At 38.1% G+C, this 23,899-nt stretch overlaps 1 protein-coding gene across 1 annotated transcript; it reads right to left on the reverse strand.

Annotated features, from left to right (window-relative positions):
- Nucleotides 1-20,071: 20,071 nt before the first annotated feature.
- LOC142451068 (olfactory receptor 8S1-like) lies at nucleotides 20,072-21,004 on the reverse strand. The gene has a single exon (XM_075553003.1). The coding sequence runs from the start codon at nucleotides 21,002-21,004 to the stop codon at nucleotides 20,072-20,074; it is 933 nt and encodes a 310-aa protein (XP_075409118.1).
- Between the last annotated feature and the right edge of the window lie 2,895 nt (nucleotides 21,005-23,899).

The raw sequence follows: 23,899 nt of genomic DNA on the forward strand, positions 1-23,899 counted from the left end.
CAGACAGTTCCGGGGGGACAGACAGATCCAGGTGGGGGGGGGGGAGGGTAAGGAAGTGGTGTTAATAAACACAGTGACAAGGGAACAACATGGGACCCAAAATGGTAGTGAGGGGGGAGTGACATGCCTGATGGGGAACGATCAAGGGTAAGGTTGCTTAGAGAAGAGGTATAGCTGTAGCCCAGGTGGGGACGGAGCATGGTGGTGGGGCAGGAGGAAAGTCAAGGGAGAGGGAGGAAGGAGCTGGGAGTCAAGGGACATTTATGGAGGTCTAGACAAAGACGTGTACATGCAAACATATATATGAGGATGGGGAAATAGATCTAATTATCTACATTTATAGGTTTAATATTAAGGTGGCGGAAGGACCTTGGGCCTCTACTCAAGCACTCCCTCAATGCATGAATACTTTCGTTTATTAAATTGGTACTCTATGATGCTCACTCTCCCGACACAACTGCTGAAGTCAAAGTGGGTGAACAAGTAAATGTGGTGAAGAAAGCTGATGGTGCCCGGCTATCAAAAGAGATAGTGACTGGGGTCTTAAAGGCTTGAAGATAAACAAGCGGCCATCTAGCTCAGAAGCAACAAAGCCCACATGGAAGAACACACCAGCCTAAGTGAGCGAGTGATCCCAAAGGGATCAGTTAGCAGGCATCAAAGAACAAAAAATCATCATATCATTGGCTGCACACCTCCATGATAGGATCACTGAAGACAAATGGGTGCATAAGCAAATGTGGCGAAGAAAGCGGATGGTGCCCGACTATCAAAAGAGATAATGTCTGGGGTCTTAAAGGCTTGAAGATAAACAAGCGGCCATCTAGCTCAGAAGCAAAAAAGCCCACATGGAAGAAGCACACCAGCCAGTGCGATCATGAGGTGTCAAAGGGACCAGGTATAAGGCATCATGCAAAAAAAAAAAAAAGAATGTGTGTATATATATATATACATATATATATATATATATATATATATATATATATATATATATATATATATATATATATATATATATATATACCACATTGAATGAAGGGGGAAGTGCAGAGTGGAGACCCAAGGCCCAAGAGTCGGCCACTGGAGATCCCCTCATAGAGGGGCTTAGGAGAGGAGATGGGTCAGTCAGGGTGTAAGGTAGTACCGACGAAGAGCACAGCTTTCCCCCAGATCCTGGATGCTTCCTCCCCCCAACTACCATGATCCGAATTCTACCTTGCAGGGCTGGATAGGGCAGAGGTTGTACACTGGTACATATGAGGGCTGGAGGCACAGGGAATCCAGGGTGGACGATACCTTCAGGACCAAGGGTGTGAGGGGCGATTCTGGGAGAGCGTAGGGTGAGTGGGTTGGAAAGGAGGAACTGATTACAGGGATCCACTTGTGATCTCCTCCCTGGGAGAGGGACGACAGAGAAGGGGGGGGGGAGGGAGACTCCGGATAGAGCAAGATATGACAAAATAATGATGTATAAATTACAAAGGGCACATGAGGGAGGGGGGAGCGGGGAGGGAGGGGGGAAAAAAAGAGGACCTGATGCAAAGGGCTTAAGTGGAGAGCAAATGCTTTGAGAATGATTGGGGCGGGGAATTTTTGGATGTGCTTTATACAATTGATGTATGTATATGTATGGATTGTGATAAGAGTTGTATGAGTCCCTAATAAAATGTAAAAAAAGAAAAGGGAAAAGAAAGAAAGAAAAGAAAATGATTAGGGCAAAGAATGTACAGATGTGCTTTATACAATTGATTTATGTATATGTATGGACTGTGAGAAGAGTTGTATGAGCCCCTAATAAAACGTTTAAAAAAAAAAAGAAGAGGTCAAACAAACATCCATCTTATGATCTGTTTCTCCAGTACCCCACTTCTGGTACCATAATATGTACAAGTGTGGTACACACATGTTACTGGGAAAGGAGTGCTGTTACTTTATTCATGATTCTGGGGTGGTAGAGCAAATTCTAAAAGTTTTGAACAAAATGGCTGATGAAACTAGGAACTTACACTGGGGGAACCTGTTAACAACACCCTGGTTCAGAACCTCCTCATCTCTTGGCTTATACCGTTCGTGGGGCCGCGAGTGATAATTTGCTTTCTGTTACTGTTAGCCCCTAGTCTTTTCAAGTTTCTCCAGAACAGAATAAGGAACATTACCAATTTGATTGCTAACCAGCTTCTTTTATACCCATACAGCCCCCTGCCTACTAAACCCAATCCTGCACACTCAAGCGTATAACACCTTAGTGCACCCCATGTCAACAGGAAACAGCTACATCAGATTATGGCTCCCCTTATTACTTAAAGGCCAGAATGTCTGGATGGGAGTCTAAAACAGGAACTGAACACCCCCACAAGGCCAAAAGCAAGCCAGAACAAATGGTGCAAGATAAGATAACCAGTACCAGGAAGTGAGACCAGACTTTCCTAGTACAAAGGAAGACACAAGAAGTCGACAAACAATTCTTGGAGTGGCCAGACCCCAACTGCTAATTGCCCCATGTTCCAGACATTCTTTACTGCCCCTCTAAAAACCTGTGTTCCCGACTCCCTGCAAAACTTCCCTGGGCTACTTGCTGCCCATGGAACCTTGTCCAGGAGCTTTCCTCTAATAAAGCTACTGCTATTTCTGCTCTCCCTTGTCCTGTCAGCTATCTTTGTCCATCTCCTTATGCCCAGTTAACCTTATAGACATATTTTCTAAAATATTAAAGAAAAGAAAATATTTGATTAGCTTTTATAAATTTTACTGACCAAATGAATATATCACGATAGGAATTTATCATTCTAGAAAGGATATTTAAGAAATACCACTTCGAGTATATTGCTATTGAGACACTGTCCAGCTAGTGAGATGCTGCATGAGTTCTACAGAGAGCAGAGCTGAAGGAAAATGGGGCACCAAAGAGTGGATAGGCTCATCAAGGGAAGGCAAAGATCATTTGTTGTTTATATAAAAAATTATCTCTATAGTCTATCAAAAATATATTATAGATCCCATTTATCTCATCTATGTGTTTTATTGCAGAATTCTGAGGAGAATCTTTGCTTTCCAGATGTAGATGCACGCAATATCTATTTTAAATCAACAATTAGCTTTGAATATTCAAGGTTGATTCTGGATTCCACCAATAAGTCTGGCTTTCCTTGTTCTATCTTACCAAGTACGCTCCCCTTTCCAGAGCTGCAGGTCCCAAAATAATCTGGGAAGGGCACTAGCAAGATTCCTTTGTGGGTCAGGCAATTAGAACTCCCCACAGGCCATTAAGGGCAGGAAAATACAAGGTTCTTGGAAGATTTATGAGTCTAATTTCTGTGCCAAATTGGAAAGTTACATCCTTCAGAATGTTCATCTCTTTTATATTTCCATCTTTAATTATACATGCCAATTCTAGTTCATTATTCTCATTTTCCTTGAGCCCCAAGTCTATGATTATTCATCCAAGATGCAAATGGCTTTCCTATCAAGAAGACTAATGAATCAATAGTTATTGCCACACTTTCTAACTTGACATAATTATTTTAGAGTCATTTTTTCTGTCCATATGTTTCTCACTGTTGCTGTTTTAGTTAGCTACCACTGAATTAACACCAATTCATTGTGAGCATATGTATAACCAAAGTAAAGACTATTCAGTCTTGTCCATGCTCACAATCATTGGTATATTTGAAGCCATTGTTGTAGCCATCATGCCATTCCATCTCATGGAGGGATTCTAACATTTCTCTGACTATCCTATTTATCAAAAATAATGTCCAAATCTCTAGAATGGTCTTTCCTGATGATATGTCCACTGTAAGCAAGGCAAAGTCTTGCAATCTTTGGTTTAAGGAGTATTCCATCTGGACTTAATTACATCTTCCTTTATATCCCTGCACATAATTCTTAGGCTGATTTATGTGTTAGAGTCTGCTGTTATGTAGATTCAGGGAGTTTTTCTCAATGTTAAGTCAGAGATACCTTTTTATATGTATTATTATCCCAGTACTCCATTTTGGTCTTTCTTTATACTTTATATATAGCAGATTGTTTCAAAGTATTTTTTTCCTATCTGTCTTCATATCCTTGTTCTTTAGACTGTAGAGGAGCGCATTCAAAATGGGAGTGACTACACTATACTGCACAGAGATCAGCTCCAGAGAGGAACCTTTGTTTAGCATGAGATAGCTCACAAACCTGTGCCATAGAATAATTTCACTGCTGTGAAGTGGAGAAGAAATTAGGGAAAAATTAAGAAGAAGGAGTCAAGTCCAGCCGAACTGTGAGTTTGGTAGTGATGTTTGAGCAGGACAGAGGGAAAATACAGAGGGCAACTCACTGCTGTAGTGCCTGATGGTATTGTTCTCACCGAACTTCAACTTCACCACTGGGAGGAAATTGATTATTGCATTCCAAAAGCCCAAACCCCAGGACCTTCAGCAAGTTTCCCACACAACTCTATGTTCATCACTTGGTCATAGAGCAGAAGGTGGCAGAGAACAGCATAAGGATCATAGGGCATCACTGAAAGCAGAGAGCACTCAGTCCCTGCAGTGAGAAACCCAAATAAGAGTTAAGTCAAGCATTCATCTACTGAGATGGTTTTTGTCACAGAGAGAAGCTTCTCCAGCATCTTAGGAACAATGATTGAAGATGAACAAATATCCAGGAATGATAGATTACTCAAGAAAATATATGGGTGATTAGAGGTGAGAATCAGTATATTTCTAGAAAGAGCAGAAGAGCAGAGCCTGCATGTAGGCGTCAGCTGAGATCCAAGTAGGATGAACTTAGGGATGACACTGTGTTTCCTCAAGGTCATTTTCAATGGTTGTTCCCTAGAAGTAATATGGAAAATCATATCAGTATTTTTCTAACCCCCACTCTATCTTCACTTATCAATTTTTAATTTTTTTATTAAAATTGTTTTGGCAAAATATACAAACATTAAAAGTTTGGTATCATCCATTTTCAGAGTAAAATTCAGTGACTTTAATTAAATTCATCATAGTGTACTACTATTTTTATTATTCATTTCCAAATGACTTTTACCATGCAACACATAAAGTCAATATTCAAAAATATTATATCTCTCCATTCACCTTAGCAGGTGCCTCTATCCTTCCTAACACTGTCATATCTCACTGGTTCATATCATGGTATACCATACCATAATTAGCCTATTTATTTATCTGTTGATAAGCAATTGGGTTGTTTCTTCCTTTTGGCTGTTGTGAATAATGCTTCAGTGAACTTTAGTGTGCATATATGTGTTTGAATCCTTGCTTTCAAGTTTCACAGGAGTGGAATTTCTTGTTTCTATGATAATTCTATGTTTAATTTTGTGAAAAATCCAATTTTATTTAGTTATTCTCTCCCCTCTTTCTCCAATAGTTACACTCTTTTAAATTCATTATTCTTGTGCTTTATGAATCCAAAATTTCTGTTTCTTTATCGAAAAACGTAGGCTTTATTCTTCTTAGTATTACTATGTTCATAGTGGGTGACTATTTTTTCACTCCTACTGCTTCGGCTCTCTTTACATATAACTATTAGTCAGCAAATACATTTTAGCTCCTACACTGGCCAGGTTTTATACCAGGTATTTTAAATATAATGGAGAATGATGCATGGTCTTTTTTATCTTAAAAGTCACAGTGAAATGAGAAAATATATCAAAAAGTAAAATTAGAAATATTATGATGTTGCATTTAGATGGGAATTCTAAAAGTGAATGGGGGTGGGAGCTCAGTACTGACTTTATATTGTCATATAAAGAGTTCAGCAATGATTTTAAGAAAGCTTATGCTTTCTAGATTCTAGAGAGAACAGCATATTTGAAGGCAAAGTATTATGATAGGATAATTCTGAATTGTTGGACTCTAGAATTTGAGTAACTTATAGTATGTATGGAGCTACTCAAAATTCAACATTGTACTACTTTCAGGAATTAAATTAACATTACAGGTACTGATATTGTTGTTGAATCCAAAGAGAGGCTAAGGAAAATCACCTGGAGATCTATAAGGTAACTGAAGAAGGATATTTTGAAATCACTTAGGAGTGTTTCACTTCTCAAACTAAATTATTTTGGATTCAATTTGGGTACTGTCATTCAGAAGGGGAATGTGTGCTCTTGCCCTCAAAAGGAAGATCAACCATGCTTCAGAGAGGAGGTATTTGTGAATCTGAGTGTACCTTTGGACCTTTTCCTGGCATAATTTTTGGGGATGGATGTATATCTCCTATGGTCTGAGGTGCCTGCACAAACAAAGAAATAGGGTTCTTGAATGAGTAATGTGCCAGAGCCCAGAGCAACCAGCATAGAGGATGATCCTCTATAGTATTAAGAATGACCTATTTATCAATAAAATTAGTTATAGGATAAAAGTCACTCACAATCCTAACTTGCCAAGAAATCAGTAAATAAAATTACAAGAGGATGGGAAATTTCAAGTTCAATTGTTTAGATTATTTCTGTCCAGCACAACTTTCCATGATAATTAAAACAGTCTGTGTCTCCATTTTTCACTACTGTAGGTATTAATTATATATGTTGTTGAACCCCTAAGATGTGGGTAATGAGACTAAGGAGCTGTTTTTTTCAGTTTAATTAAATTGTTAATAACTAAAATTAAATGTAAATAATCATGTAGTTAGTAACTATCACATTAAATAGCTAGCTCTCAACTATGATTTTTCTATAGGAAATATATGCACATTTATAATGATCTCATTTTCATTTAACTTACTCATTTGATTAATAAGGTTATACACAATATGTATACATCTGTATCTATCAAGCTAACTACCATTGATTCAATTCTGACTCATAATGACTCTATAGGACATGGCAGATTTGCTCCTGTGAGCTTCTGAAACTTCAACTCTTTATAGGAGTAGACAGTTCAATCTCTCTCCCCTCTCTCTGTCACTGTTTCTCTGTCTCCATCTGTCTTGGTTTCTCTGTCTCTGCTTCTGTCTCTCTGTCTCTTTCTCTGTCTCTCTCCATATCCATCTATATCTATATCTATCTATCTATTCCTCTTATATGGACCCTATATACAACAGAAAGAGACTTTCCCTCGTCCAGTACTATCCTCACAATTATTGCTATGCTTGAGTCCTTTGCTGTTGTCACAGGGTCAATCCTTCTCATCCAGAGTTTTACTTCTTTTTGACAGTTCTTTACTTTAACAATCGTGATGTCTTTTTCCTGGAAATGATTCCTCCTGATAACATGCCTACAGTACATGAGATGTCTCACCATCATCCAGACTAAGGAGTAGAATGACTATACCTCTTCCAAAACAGTTGTTTGTTCTCTTGGCAATCCATGGTATATTCTGTATTATTAGCAAGCAGTATAATTCAAGCACACCAATTCTTCAATATTCCTTATTTACTGTAAAGATTTTTGCACGCATAAAAGGTGAATGAAAGGGCAATGAATGTATAAATGTGCTTTATACAATTGATGTATGTATGGATTGTGATAAGAGCTGTATGAGTCCCTAATAAAATGATTTTAAAAATAGGTGATCAACAATCCCATGACTTGAAAAAAGAAAATAACATGATTTAGGTCAGGTATATCTTAGTCTTCAAAGCAAGAATATTTGTTTTTGATATTTTAGGAGATCCCTCGCTGCAGATTTGCCTGGTACAATGTGTTATTTGATTCCTGGATGGCTGCTTCCATAGGTATTTATTGTAGATTCAAGAAAAATGAAATCCTCAGCAACATCAATATTTATTCTTTTATTATTGTTGCTTTTTGGTCTAGTTGAGAGGACCCTTGTGGCATATTGGGTGACTTAGGCTCCTAACCACCAGGTCAGCAGCTTCTTCAAATTCTATTCTAGTCTATCTTATGGAATGGCTACAAACTCAATGATAATGAGTTTATATATTGAGGTTTAATCCATATTGAATATTGTACGCTTTCATCATTATCACTAAGTGCTCCAAGACATAGCAAAATCATAGGATCTGCATATCACAGACTGTTAAAGAATGTTCTTACCGTCGTGATGTGGCATTCTTCTTCATATAGTCTGACTTCTTGCATTGTTTACTCAGACTCCAGATTGAAAATTGATGATGAAAGGCTACAACCCTTGCTTGATTTTAAATCATGCCATATTCCCTTTTTTCTATTCTAATAACCATCTCTTGATCTATCTACAGAGTCTACCTTAGCACAATTAAGTGTTCTCATATTCATATCTTTCAAATGTTATCCATAATTTATAACCATCTGCATAATTCAATTTGCATATAAAACCCATTGCTATCAAATGGATTCCTTACCATAGTGACCCTACAGGACAGAATAGAATTTCCCCTTTGGGTTTCCAAACCTTATCAATCTTTCCAGGAGGAGACATCCTAATCATTCTTGTGTGGAGTGGGAGGTGGAGTTGAACTGTTAACTTTTCAGTTAGCAGCCCAACATGTGACCCATAATGCTACCAGGCCTCCTTATCAATTTGTATAGCGTATGCATTAGTAAGATGCAGGTATTCCCTCCTTTCAACAAGATCCATCTTAAATTTGCAGTGATATTCCTTATTCTATGCCCTTTTCTGAATTCAATTCGAATGTCTAGCAGTACCCTATCAATATATTTCCACAAATGTTTTCTAATGATCTTTAAGGAAGTTTTATGTTCATTTAATTTTAATAATATGGTTCAATCATTTCCATATTTTTGCCTTCTTCTTGTCTGATATCCTTATAATTCTTCTGGCTTTGAGTCATTAATGTTCTATGCATCAAATCTAGTTTTGAATTTATTTATAAAATTTATAATCTTTGAATAGACTATACAAATAATGCATGTAAATATGTAGATTATCAAAAATTGAATATAATACATAAATATCTATATCCTAGTTATTGCTCTAATAATTGGTGCTAGATGTCATCAGATGGTTCATATACATAGCAACCATATGTACAACAGAATGAAACACTGCCTGGTCTTGGACCCTCCTCCTAATTGTTAGGATTGAGCCCCATGTTGCAACTAGTGTGTCAATGACCATCATTAGTTATCATTAGTGAGTGTAAGTGGACTTGTATTGGTCATTTTGAATCATGTGGCTTACTATTCTGGGAATGAGAATAGAGAAATGGTAGCTCATTCATCATGAAAAGTAACATTTCAAAATCTTCCTGGTCATATAGTGCTGCCAATAATAGGATAATATTCATACACTTTCAAGAAAGAGCAATTAGTATGATTCTTTTTCAAATTTATGCAACAATCACTAAAGCTAATGATGAAGAAATGGATCAACTTCTACAGTCTGAAATTGATCAAATGTGCAATCAAGATTCATTAATAGTTATGGCGTGATTGCAATGCAAAATTTGGAAAGACAGCAAAGGCGAATAAGAAAACATAGCCTTTGGAATTGATATGACACTAGGGATTGCATGAAAGAAATTTGCAATCTAAAGACTGAATTATGATCATCTTTTTTTCAACAACATTAACAATGACTATATTTTGTACATGTGGCTGGGATATACAGAAATAAAATTGACTGCATTTGGGAAAAGAAACATTAAGTCATAAAAATACGAGATAATTGTAGAACAGGCCACTGATGGCAAGTTGAAATTGAAGTTGAATAAATATTAAGACAACTCTGCAAGGCATGTTTTTATATTTGTTTACATATATGTATCTATATTCATATAGGTGCCAGAAAGCATTACTACTAGGGGTCATAAATGCACTGTATTATTTTTAAAATATGTTTAAATATGTTTCTGTTTCAATTGCCTAATCGCATTCTTCCACCTATTAAATGTTCCCCACTCTAAGAACATTTGAAAACACATGACTGGAGTCCTTTAAGAATAGCAAAGCTCAACTGGACATCCCCTTACAGAAGGGTGGCAAGGAGGAGACAAGCCAATTAGGGCGCAGTATAGCACCAATGAAAGATACAACTTTCCTCTAGTTCCTAAATGCTTCCTCCTCGCCCCACTATCATGATCCCAATTCTATCTTACAAATATGGCTAGACCAGAGGATGTACACTGGTACAGATAGGAGGAACTGGAAACACAGGGAATCCAGGGTGGATGATCCCTTCAGGGCCAGTGGTGAGAGTGGTGATACCAGGAGGGGGGAGCGAAGATGGAGGAGAAAGGGGGAGCCGATTACAAGGATCTACAACCTAATCTCCTCTAGGTGGGGTGGAAAACAGAAAAGTGGGTAAAGGAAGACGTCGGATAGTGTAAGATATGACAAAATAATAATAATTTATAAATTATCAAGGGTTCGTGAGGGAGGGGGTAGTGGGAAGGAGAGGACCATTGAGGAGCTGATACCAAGGTCTCTAGGAGAAAACAAATGTTCGAGAATGACGATGGCAACAAATATACAAAAGTGCTTGACACAATGTGTGGATGTTTGGATTGTGTTAAGCCTTGTATGAGCCCTCAATAAAATAATTTAAAAATATAAGTTAATATTAAATAAATTGAATGACATATTTCTTTTACTAACCCATTTCATCTAATCACAGTATTAGAAAAATATAAAATACAATTTTACAAATCAGAAGCAACATAAGAATGGATTTGTGTTTTTTATGTAAAAACACATGATTAAATGAGACAGATCAATTGGTCTTGGAGCAAGCAAAACTCTGTCCTGTAACATTGATTTGATAATTGAAATGTGAGAGTTCAAGATAAGTTTAGGATGTATTTATGCTAAAAACCTAAAACAGATTATTTATCTAGGGCACAAAGCAGGCAGTATACAAAGAAAAAAACATATTGATAAGATCAGCTAATTAGCAAAAGTATAACTTGCCTCCCTATGTGGGGGTGAAAACTACATGAAAAAAAAAAAGAAAGAGTTTCTGGAGCCTCACAGACTCCTTGCAGATCCTCAGACTGGGGATTTGAAGATCATTCTGCACACAACAGCAAAATTCTTGAGTTTTTTTCTACATCTTAAATGTACCTGAAAATGTCGACTCTCAGAAGAACTTTTCGTTCTTTGTACTTATTCTCTATGATCCCCCAGATGAAATTCTTTGTCGTCCTTCTCAGCAATACCAACCTAGGATATTTCTCTCACATATACAGAACTTAATTTTTTATCTAATAGATGGCGTATTGTCCATTCCCCAAAGTTAATTAAAATTATCTTCAATAATACAAATTATTTCACTGAATGTAATGTTTAAGGAAGACCCTCCTAGGTGCATCCTCTACAGAATTACTAGATGGGTGTGTATCAAAGTGAAGACTGGAGTCTGGGCAAATAAACAATAGGAATATTTGAAAAGGTTTCATGACAAAGGAATACTTGCAGTGTCCTGGGCGGACCTCTGTCATCATGGAGAACTGTGCTCAGAAGTCCATTTTCTGGGCCACTGTCTCAGACGATATAAAAAAAAAAAAGTTCGGAATCTCAGCCTAAGAGACTGTGAGAGTTTGCATCTCAGCATTTGCTAGAAGCTCTTGCTCATGCTTCTCCCTGATCCATCAGAAGTACGTATCCCTCTAGAACTTTCCTGAACTCACAATCCGCACCCTAATTAAACTAAGAATAGCACATGCAATCAGTTACATGTCTCTGTTGTACAGACATTTGGATTAACTTCTCTTTCTTCTTGAGACATTATCCTTAGTCTCCATATCCCATATGTAAAAAGACAGGTTAGCGAGAGACACAAATCCAGAGACATACTCATATATATGGAAGAAGGAACTTTATATCAAGGAATAATTGGATATCAAGAAAACATCCCAGCCCAGTCCAAATCAAGTTCATAAATCAGATACTGGTCCATAAATATGCCTTCAGGCTCAAGCAGCTCCATGCAATGATGGAGAATTCAGGAAGATCACAAGCAGAGTGGTGCAGAGCCTGGTGGATCCAGTGGCAGTGGAATCCTCACAAGGCTCTGGTAAACTTGCCAACAGAAAGGTGAAGTAGAGATATAGAGGAAGTTTCCAGGATCCTTCTTATGAGATGGCCACGCCCACCAGGAGGTACCATCAGAGTGTGGTCTGATTGACAGGCTAGACTCCACCCCTACAATTTTATATCTTCAAGTTGACATTAAATTATGTAACTACCATATTTCTCCCATATTGCCAGAATGAGCTCATGTACTTCCACTACACACGCACATACATGTACTTTTTAATTTTCAGGTGTGTAATATGTAACAAAGATCTGCCTGCTTGAACACTGAGTGTTTATTCATGATGTCTTGCTTTAATGTTCATCGTGGAATTTTTATTGTAGCAAGTCAATTTCCTGGTTATATCTATTCCTAATAAATTTAATTAAACCCAAAGCCTGGAAAAAGAAAATTTTTGTATTTATTAGCTACTCAGCCACAAACACAGTTTCATGATTCTTCTCATAATACATATTGTTACCTGTGCATATTGTGCAACCAGGCGAATGCTACTTCAATTTGCCTGTCAGACCTGGAGATTCCAGGATCCCAGGATTCTGTATCTTGTGTCATGGTTGAGTTCTATAGTGATGAAAAAAATTACTGTATTCTGCATGAAGAAATTTTTTTCCTGTTTCTCTATCATGACTCAGCTACACAAAATATTGTCTTATTTAAGTAATCTGAGCAACTGGTGAGGTTGTTTTTCTGCCCTTGATAGCTGGCCAACATTTTTTATATTTGAGCAGCTAGAAATGAGACTTATTCATCACGAACTTTAACAAAATAGAAAGAAAATAAACGAGAAATAGAAATCAAGCAAGAAAAAAAGAGGACTCCCACCATCGCTATAAAAGCAATGATAAATGATAAATAAATAAAAAGAGAGATCTGGTGCTCTGGTTTGAATCAAGGGCCTCCTGCCCACTCCCCAAAAGTTATTTTTTTATAAAAGGAAAGAAATGGAGAAAACTCAAGTCGGGTTCAAGGTAGCAGTAAGTCTCAAAGATATAGTGCAGTGGTTCTGAACCTGTTGGGTTGTGACCACTCTGGGGTTTGAACAACCCTTTTACAGGGGCTGCCTGATTCATAACATTAGCAAAATTACAGTTATGAAGTAGCAATGAAAATAATTTTATGGTTGGGGTGTCACCACAACTTGAGCAATTTTATTAAAGGGTCATGCCATTAGGAAGCTTGAGAACCACTGGTGTAGTGGGTTTTGCTCTGAGCCTCCAGTGACTAGGTCAGCAGTTCAAATCTACCAGTTTCTCTATGGGAGGAAGGTGAGGCTTTCTGCTCTGTTTAGTTTTATAGCCCTAAATCTAAAGGGACAGCAGTCCTGATGTTTAAGGTCATGAGTTGGAATCAAGTGGATGACAGTGATTTGTTTGTTTTGATGCTGGGTGAGATGTATGAGTCAGAATGGATTTGAGCACAGTAGGTTTGGTTTGAATAAATGTGCATTATGATTTTCAAAAGTAATGCTAAAATTATTTGGTCACATAGATCTATGTACTACTCATTAATGTCCCTTGCAGCACACTTTAGGAAATGCCGGACAATGCAGCGTTTAGTGTGAACTTAAGACTCTCCATTGTAATGCATGTTTAAAGAATTAAGCACCTTAAAAACCTGGCTAGTTCAGAGCATGTCCATTGCTACAGATAAGAGCTCACAATGCAAGGAATCCAGGACAGATAAACCCCTCAGAACCCATAATGAGAGCAGCAATACCAAGAGGGTAGGAGGAAGGTTGGGGGAAAAAGGGGGAACTGATCACCAGGATCAATGTGTAATCTCCCCAAGGGGTACAAACAACAGAAAAGTGGGTGAAGTGAGAGAGTGGTTGGTGTAAGACATGAATACATACATATAAATATACATATATATATAAATTATCAAGGGTTCAGAAGAGAGGGAGCATGGGGAAGGAGGGAAGAAAAAAATGAGGAGCTGATACTAAGAACTGAAATAGAAAAAAAGTGTTTCAAAATGGTCATGGTAACATGTACAAATGTGCATAACACAATGTATGTATGGGTGGATTTTTATAAGCGGTGTAAGAGCCCCCAATGAAATGATTAAAAAAGAAAAAAAATTAAGCATATATAAGTTGTTTTTAATTAGTGAACACTAGTCTTTCCTTTTAAAATAGTAAAGAAAAATTAATAAAGATAAACAAGAGAAGAGGGAAAAAGAAATAAAGCATGAGGAAAGAGAGAAAATGGATCCAAGAAAACAAACAAATAAACAAAAAACACAAGAGATTGGAAAGAAAGAAAGAAAGAAAGAAAGAAAGAAAGAAAGAAAGAAAGAAAGAAAGAAAGAAAGAAAGAAAGAAGAAAATGGGTGGGGTTCGAGGAGAGAGTCACCCAAGTATACTCCTTTTGGCTAAGGAAGCAACAGGAGTGGGGGTCAAGGACCTGAGTACTTGGCCCTGAAATAACTCCTGTCAATCTAGAAAGTGGCTCATGGTGACTAGTCTGGTACTATGTGCTCTGCGGGTCCAAGGAGGCTAAGAGCATGTGCCTCCAAATACTGCGACTGACACTGGTGAATGATCCGCACTGGTGTGAATTTTTCCACAAGTGGAGCAGGTACTGTCCAGTGGGTGGAAGCAGACTTGCTGATACGTGGATGAGAGTAAGGCTGAACCCATGTCAGGCCACTGGGAGGATGTGAGGAATGACAGGGACATTGCACCTCTCTGGTTGGCTACCAGCGCTTGTGCTACATGGGTGAGCAGACCTGATGACCAGGTTGCTAACACGACTGGAAGAATGCTTGAAAAATTCAAAATGGCCATGTGTGTCAGGTCAGCTGACGAGTCACCCTTTTTCTCCTTGTCCGCAGTTTTCATTGATTGTTTGTTTGTTTTCTAGTTTGTGTTTGACTCACTGTTTATCCTTTTCTTGAAACACAGCGTTGCAAGATCATCACTGATCTCTATCTTCTTTAGTTGCTTGTGCCCATTTTGTAAAGGGTCTGTTCAGACATTTTTCAGAAAGTCTTTCTTCTTTTTGATGTGTGCATTTATTGCTATAAATTGTCCTGTGAGCACTGCTCTTCCTGCACCTCAAAGGCTTTGGTATTTTGTGTTTTCATTCTCACTTTATTTACATGAAAATTTTTAATTTTTTCTATTTTTATTCAGTATCCATGTGTTTGCTTACTCCCACGTTTCTGTTCTGTTTTGTTTTTGATGTTATTGAGTCTCAGAAACTCAAAGGGAAAGCTCTTCTCCATCCTATAGAGCAACCATGTATCAGCCTTGATTTTATGCCAGGGAGTTTAGGACAGAAAATGTCCAGTGACACTCGTATGAAGGTACGGCAAGCCTAACACACAAGATACAATATAAATAACTCCAGCTCAAGAATCCTCTCCTGAAAACTAAACTTGGGTCAGAAGTCCATGTTTGAACGTTTTCTGTGAGTTAGAAATGACTTGATGGCAGTAGGTTTGGAAGATATTTTAATATTCATTTTTTCTCTTTTCCTCCAATTTTCCAAAGAACATCTCACTTTTTCTAGTCACTTCCTTTTCCCTAAATTGTAGTGTTTTTCTAAGACTGCCAATTCTGGTGGCTCTACTTTCAGCTCCTTTCCTGTTGACTCTCCAGAAGAAATTTCTCTGGGTCCTGTCCTCAGTGTTCTCACACCTCCCGTGGGACTCTTATCTGAGTTATAGCATGTGGCTCTCACTTCTCTGCACAAGCTCTGCTGGACTCTCCCACTCAGTCATGGGCCTCTGACCTCCGCTGGCCCCTGTAGTATATTTTTATACTTAAATGTTGATGAAGTTTCAATATTCTCTCTTCTTTAGTTTTGTGGTGGACTTGTGTTGATGGCACTTTTATTTGCAGTATTTGTTGATTTGGATGGTGTTCAAGATTTCTGGAGACGTTTATTGCAGTTGTAATCATCACGGAAAGTTAATTAATCTATCATTTTAATGATATTTTTAACACTGTCCTTCTCCAGAGACTGGTCTCTTTTGATACCAAGTCCAAAGTACATCTCATTTGCCTTGCATTTTATAAAAGGAAAGAAATGGAATATTCTCTGTCAGCGCCATAATTCAAATGCTTCAGTCTCAATTCAAGGTCAATTTTTCTCATGTTTTTGAGGCAATTGAAACCCCAGGCATGGGTCCGGCGCATCTTAGTCCTCAAAGTAACACCCTTGCTTTGCAACCCTCCAAAGAGGCCTTGGGCAGCAGATTTACCCAATGTAACTCATCTTTTGATCTCTTCATTGGTGCTACCCTGAGCATTGATTGTGGATTCAAACAGGACAAAATTTTTGACAACTTCCTTTTCCTCTCTACTTTTCTTGATGTTACCTTTGGTCCTTTGTGAGGAGTTTTTGTATGTGTGGTATATCTATCTTTAAAAAAAATAATTTTATTAGGGGCTCCTACAACTCTTATCACAATCCATACATATATCAAGTGTATAAAGCACATTTGTACATTCTTCACTTTCATGATTATCAAAACATTTGCTCTCCACGTAAGCCCCTGGCATGAGCTCCTCATTTTCCCCCTCCCTCACTGCTCTCCCTCCCTCATGAAGCCTTGATAATTTATAAATTATTATTATTTTGTCATATCTTACACTGTCCAAGGTCTCCCTTCACTCACTTTTATGTTGTCCATTCCCCAGGGAGGAGGTTATATATATATATCTGTAATCAGTTCCCCCTTTCTGCCCCACTTTCACTCCACCCTCCTGGTATCGCCACTCTCAGCACTGGTCCTGAAGGGATCATCTGTCCTGGATTCCCTGTGTTTCCAGTTTCTTTCTGTACCAGTGAACATCCTCTGGTCTAGCCAGACTTGTAAGGTAGAATTGGGATCATGATAGTGGGGTGGGGAGGAAGTATTTAGGAACTAGTAGAAAGTTGTATGTTTCATCATTGCTACACTGCACCCTGACTGACTGGTCCCCACCTTGCGACCTTTCTGTAAGGGATGTCCAGTTGCCTATAGATGGACTTTGTGACCCCACTCAGCATGCCCCCTTATTCACAATGATATGATTTTTTTGTTCTTTGATACCTGACACCTCGTCCCTTTGAAACCTCGTGATCATACAGGCTTGTGTGCTTCATCGATGTGGGCTTTGTTGCTTCTGAGCTAGACAGCCCCTTGTTTACTTTCAAGCCTTTAAGACCCAAGATGCTATATCTTTTGATAGCTGGGCACCATGAGCTTTCTTCATCGCATTTGCTTATTTACCCATTTGTCATCAGCAATCGTATCGGGGAGGTGAGCACACAATGATATGATTTTTTGTTCTTTGATGCCTGATAACTGATCCCTTTGTAACCTCATAATCACACAGGCTAGTGTGCTTCTTCCATGTGGGCTTTGTTGCTTCTGAGTTAGATGGCCAATTGTTTACCTCCAATTGTGAGTATTTTTGTCTTCTTTACATTTAGTTGTAATCCATACTGAAGGCTGCAATCCTTGAGTTTCAACAGCAAGTGTTTCAAGTCCTTGTCACTTTCAGTAAGCAAAGTTTTGTCATCTTCATATAGTAGGTCATTGATAAACCTTCCTCCAATCTTGATGCCACATTCTTCTTCCTATAATCCAGCTTCTCCAATGGTTTTCTCAGCCTGCAGATTGAATAAGTATGGTAAGAAGATCAACCCAGATGCAATGCTCACCTTTCCTGATTTTAGACCGTGCAGTATTCCTTTGTTCTGTTCCTACAAACACCTCTTGTTCCATGTGCAAGTTGTGCATGAGCTCAAAGAAGTGTTCTGGAATTCCCATTCTTCTCAAGATTATTCACAATTTATGATGCTCCACACGGTCATATGCCTTTGTATAATCAGCAAAATACATGTAAACATCTTACTGGACTTATCTGATTTCAGCCAATATCCATCTGACCCCAGCCATGATTTCAGAAGCTACAGCCTTGTTTCACATCCTTTTCTGAAACTGGCCTGACCTGAACCTTTGGCAACTCCCTGTCAATGTACTGCTGCAATTTTTGTTGGATGATCTTAAGGAAAATTTTACTTGAAAGTGATATTAATTATAGTATTGCATGATTTGAGCATTATATTGGGTCACCTTTCTTTGTAACGGGTACAAATATGGATCTCTTCCAGAAAATTGGCCAAATAAATGTCTTTCAAATTTCCCAGCAGAAGGAGTAAGTACTTACTGTGCTTCATCAGCTTGTTGAAACATTTCAACTGGTATTCCATCAATTACTGGGGTCTAGTTGTGCCTATTGTTTTCAGCACAGCTTGAATTGATTCTTGCTCAACTGCTACCTCCTCAAATGTTGGAGTATCTACCAGTGTTTTTTGTACAGTGACACTGTATTATTTCCATCTTCTATTGGTGTTTCCTGTACCATTCAATATTTTGTCCATAGAATATTTCAATACTATAACTTGAGGCCTGAAATTTTTCCTTGAGTTCTCTCTATTTAAGATATGCTGGGTGTGTTTTTCCTTAGGGTTTTCTAGTGTGCAAGTACTTGGAACACTACTTCATTACATTTTTTTTCCTTCTCTGATTCTAATTTAACTCTCTGTCTTGGTTTCTGGAAATAGCATTGAAGGCAGTGGTCTAAGTGGAAGTTGAGAATTCAGAAAAGGCTGCCATCCAAGGAGAGTCAAACAATGGATTTCAAAAAGGCACAAAGGTGAGGTTTGTAACAAAAGGGTCATTTTGTAAGGTCAATGTGTAAACTGAACAATAGGGATGGAGTTGTTTAGATCTCTAGGGTAACAGATGTTCCTTGTACAATCTTGTTTCTACAGCATAAAAAGTCTTTATGATTTACCATATGCCACTTTTCCCTTTATCTATCTACTTTCTTATCTTTTTTTTATCTATCAAGATACTTTCAAGTTACAATCAATATTTTAGATTTTATGCTGTGGGGAAGATATGGAGTATTTATGATATTATTAGAGCCAAACGAAAGAGTGTTACAAGCAAGAGAAGAAAAGATGCAAATATGGAAATGAATTATTAACCAAAGATAGTGGTTGATTTAATTCTATGGCTAAATTTCCTAATGGTAAAGGAGGGATTACTAAAAGCCCTGATTTAAAGAAGGAATGGAGGGAAGGAGGAAAAAGGAGGGAAGAACTCTGACATATATTTTGGGTACAACTGAATAGCACTTAAAATATATTGATATTAGAAATATTTCACATTAGGATAACTATTAAATATACAGTTATTTACATGTTTAATGAAACATGATAGAAATTGAAGTTTATTTTCTGAACCTTAGAAGTACATTTATTTGTTATAAGCAAAATGAAAATATGATTATAAATGTGAATAGAATGCATACCTCCTGCAATGAGTCAATTCCAATTCATAACGACCCTACAATAGGAAGACTGCTACCTACGATTTCAGAGACGATTAATGTTCTAAGGGCAGGCAATTTCATCTTTCCCTCATGGAGCGGCAGGCGGATTTGAAATGCTGGAAAAGCAGTTAGTAGTCCAAGAATTAACCCATTTCTCTATCAGTGTTTTCTACCAGAGGAAAACATTGATTTACATCTTAGTAATAATTCTCATTGAACATAATTTTTATGATTTAAGAATTTTCTAAATTAAAAACAGTTTTAGAAATGAGGCACATATGCCTGCTATTTAGCACTCGTGGTTGTGAAATTTCAAGTTCTTATGAAAAAATCACAATGTAATGTGCAATGGGTTAGACTGCATTACATATTTCCACTCTTATGGTGAGAAAATTTAAGAAAAACCAAAAATTACTAATTTGATTCACATATCCTCATACTGTAAAAAATGTACAGAAATGAGAAATTGCATAAATAAGACAAAAAACTTTTAAGAACTTTTGTACCGCTGAGATTTTAACAGAAACAAAAATATGCCACTGATAGATCTGAAAACAGGAAAGAACACTTTCCTTAATGCCTATTGACACAATGGCTGCAACAATGGTTTCAGGCATAGGAACAATTGTGAGGAGGGAAAATGACCAGCTGTGTTTCATCTTTTGTGCTAAGATCGCTGTGAATTGGAACTGATTTGTTGGAACCAAACAAAAACAACAGCAGTGTTTATTTTTCAACCATGGTGCGATTCTGTCACTTTTCCCATTCATCTTTTGCTTGTTCTCTGCTATCTGAGATGTAAACCTTTTTGCAACACCCTTTTCAGAGCTGTTTTCACTTCCTTGTTCTTCAGACTGTAGACAAGGGGATTGACCAGAGGAGTGACCACACTGTACTGCACAGAGAAGACGAGCTCCAGAGATGAGCCTGAGGACGGCATGAAATAGCGGATTAAAGATGTTCCATAGAAGAAGCACAGTACAATGAGGTGGGAGGAGCAGGTGGAGAAGGCCTTGCTTCTACCTGTTGAGGAACGGATGCTCAGGATGGAGGAAATAATGTGCGCATAGGAGAAGACTATCAAGATTATGGTTCCAAGTGCATGCAAGATGGCAGAGCAGATCAGGACTGTCAAATTGGTGGTGACCTCAGAGCAGGACAGAGGGAAGAGTGAGGGTAGCTCACAGCTAAAGTGAGACATCACATGAACATCACAGAAGTCCAAATTGGCAGCAAAGAGGGTATTGATGAGAGCATCCAGGGAGCCCAGTGCCCAGGAGGTCCACACTAGACCCCCACACAACTGTTTACTCATGATTTGTCCATAGAGCAGAGGGTGGCATATGGCAGTATAGCGGTCATAGGCCATCCCTGCAAGCAGGAAGGCTTCAGTCCCTACGGTAACAAACACAAAGAAGACCTGTGCTAGACAGCTCTCTACTGAGACTGATTTTGTCTGAGAGAGTAGGGTCTCCAACATCTTTGGCACAGTGACTGAGGATAAACAAAGGTCTATGAAAGAGAGGTGACTTAGGAAGAAGTACATGGGCGAGTGGAGATGAGAATCCACTCGGATCAGCACCAGCATCATCAGGTTTCCCATGATGGTCATGAAGTAAATCCCCAGAAAGAGCACAAAAAGTAGAGCTCGTGTCGGGCGGTCAGTAGACAGTCCAAGGAGGATGAACTCGGTGATGGTGCTGTGGTTTCCTAAGGTCATTGCAGATGTTCCGCTGGAATAATTCCTGAAAGAAAGATGAAGTATTCAACTAACTTCTTGCCAACTCAATGTTTTGATATAATTATTTGTTTACATATCCGCTTATCAGCTGTTTGTCTCCTCATGATTTATTTACTCTTCTTCCTCATAATAACCTTCCCTTCCTAGTTTGCTTTCTGCAAAAACCATATGATTCTTTCCTTTTGTGACTACTCTACCACAAATGACTCTGGCAACAATAATAACATTCTTCAGATGAGTCTATGATTATCCACTTCCAAATTCTCAAACCGGCCTTTGTTTCCATCTTGCAACTATTTTGGTAAACTCCATCTGTATACTTCCTGGAGACATATTTCTAATCCTTTCTGTTTTCCTCAGACATACATTCTTTTACCGCTCCACAAACTTGACATAGTTTTAATATTACTTAATGATAATGTGAATATCTATGATAGTCAAGTCCTTCATGTGTCTCTAATACACTCAGCTATGAGAAACATGTGTGTGCTGTGTGACACAGAGTGCAGACAAGGCTTTCTAATCTATATCTTAATGTGAAAACAGGTGAGATGGATGGACCCATGTACTAGCGGAGCTCCCAGACAGCAACTCATTCCCAGAATGGAGGCTGCTTGACCGGTTTTGTCGAGTAGCTGCTGCCCCTGTCCTCTTCAGTCTGTTTTCTCCTGGGTTATTCTCTTCCTCCCCGGGGTTCAATTATGTCTCTTGGGGGGGAAAAAAACAGACCCATGAAGCTGAAAATTAATATTCATTCAGTTTTCCATTTTGAACAACATACATATATGAACCTATAGTCAGAAGGTAGTCTACTGGTCCACGGTGTGACTCTTTGTTACTGAATGAAGATAATTCTGATTGGCATTTTATGTTTAAGCAATTTTAGTAATAACACCTCCATCTGCAGAGTTTCTGATTTACTTCTGTCTGCCTGGTATACACAGTTTAGGAAATTTCAATTGTGTCTCAGGCTGGAGAAGCAGTGCTATAGCTGAACCACTAGTCAGGTTAGATTGACCTCTGATGCCATCAGCACTTTCCTATTGCTCTGCTTTGACATCAGGGGATCCTGCGCTGAGATGGTCTGTCTCTCAAATCCTGACCCAAATATTCCTTATTTTCACCCTCATCACAATTTCTTCCACCTCCAGTTTTTCTACCTAAATTTCTTCCTTATAGAAAATAAGGACACATTGGGCTGCTAACCTTCCAGGGGGCAGTTTGAAATGACCATCCAGACTGTGGGAGGAAAATGAGGCTTTGTCCAATCATAGTCCCAGTTTCAGAAACCTGCCAGATATTCTGCCCTGTCCTATAGGGTTATTATGAATTGGAATCAACTCAAGGGCAGTGAGAATCGTTTTGGGTATAGGTTTTTTGAGATTTTTAAGTTTTTGAGGTTATTTGGTTGCCAATGTTCTAAATATTAGTAAAAATTGAGCTTTTTAAAAAATCCCTTTGGGGATTGCAATGAAAACAGTAATATTGTGGAAGTTCAAATGAGAAAACTTAAGTTAAAAATGCAACAGTAATTGTTAGCAACCGGTAGATGTGTTATTTAGTTTTTCTCCCATCAAGTTGCTTGTTCCTCGAGATTGCTTGTGGTGGTGGTTTTCAATTAGGACCCAGTCATCTACACTACTTTCACTGCCTAAACAGATATCAAAATGAGAGATACATTATGGGTCTCAATCCACATGTAGAAAGACTACAGGGTGAAACAAAAAGCAAATATCATGTAGTTTTCCTTTTGAGTAATACTTAAAGTGTGAATTCAGAAATAAAACTTGGAGCAGTTTGGAAAGTAGTAGGGAGATAAAAAGGGAGAAATGTGGGCCAGCTTTCATTTTGTAGAAGCTGTGATGGATTGGCACATTTATCTTCTGCTGTAATACTGAGAACCTAAAAATTCATTTTTTTTCAGAGAGCATTTCACACCAACTAGCTAATTTCTGTCCACACCTGCAGGGGTACTTAAAGGCCAAACACTTAATCATCTATTCATTTTATAATTCATTGACCCATTACTTTTGTATATATTTACTTTTCTACTCCTTTCTCCCTACATCTGTCAATTCAGTCATCTAAGAATCCTTTTATTCCCATTCATCTATTAATTTTATTTTTATTTGAATAACTATGCAAATGTTTATGGATTTACTTAGTGTAGAGCTTCCTGCATAAACAGATTGAGCAAAACACCCTGCTTAACCTTTCTTGAATCTTTGTATGAATACATTTCTGTTTTCAATTTTTTATTTCGAATTCAGAGATGATTACACTTAACAGTTTTTTCTTTTATATAATTTAAAGTTTGCCACTGAAAACCTGGTCTATCACAATACACTCACACTCTACCCCTTCATTTGTCCTCTTGCTTGTATGGTAACTCCTTACATAAATCTATACCTACCCACTTGGATGCTGAATCTAGTTTGAATGACCTAGCTTCCACCTGACAGCTCTTCACTTGATGTGGCAGTCTGACTCAACTATAGCGAATGCTATTTCTACTGTGCAAACCAATGCCTTAGTTGCTGTTGTCATGAACTTGACCCCTCTTCTTGTTCAGTGTACCACTGGGTTTTCTTTTGAAGTGAGATCCAGGTAACTGCTCAGATGTGTCTGTTCGATACTTCACAGCCCAGGGAATGTTCTGAACAATTTCAGATTCCGGACTGAGGTGAATCAGCAATTGGAAAGTCCCTATTTTTAGCTGTTCAACTTTGAAAATGTTATCAAAATAAACAAGCTTTCTGTATTCATTTCTAGTAAAACACAAATCTCGGGGATTGAAACCCATTGACTTTAATGGAAAATGTATCAGCATTTGGAATTTACTCTGAAGTTGGTTAGCTATTTGTTGCAAATTTT

Source organism: Tenrec ecaudatus, chromosome 6 (assembly GCF_050624435.1).
Source record: "Tenrec ecaudatus isolate mTenEca1 chromosome 6, mTenEca1.hap1, whole genome shotgun sequence".
Lineage (NCBI taxonomy): Eukaryota > Metazoa > Chordata > Mammalia > Afrosoricida > Tenrecidae > Tenrec > Tenrec ecaudatus.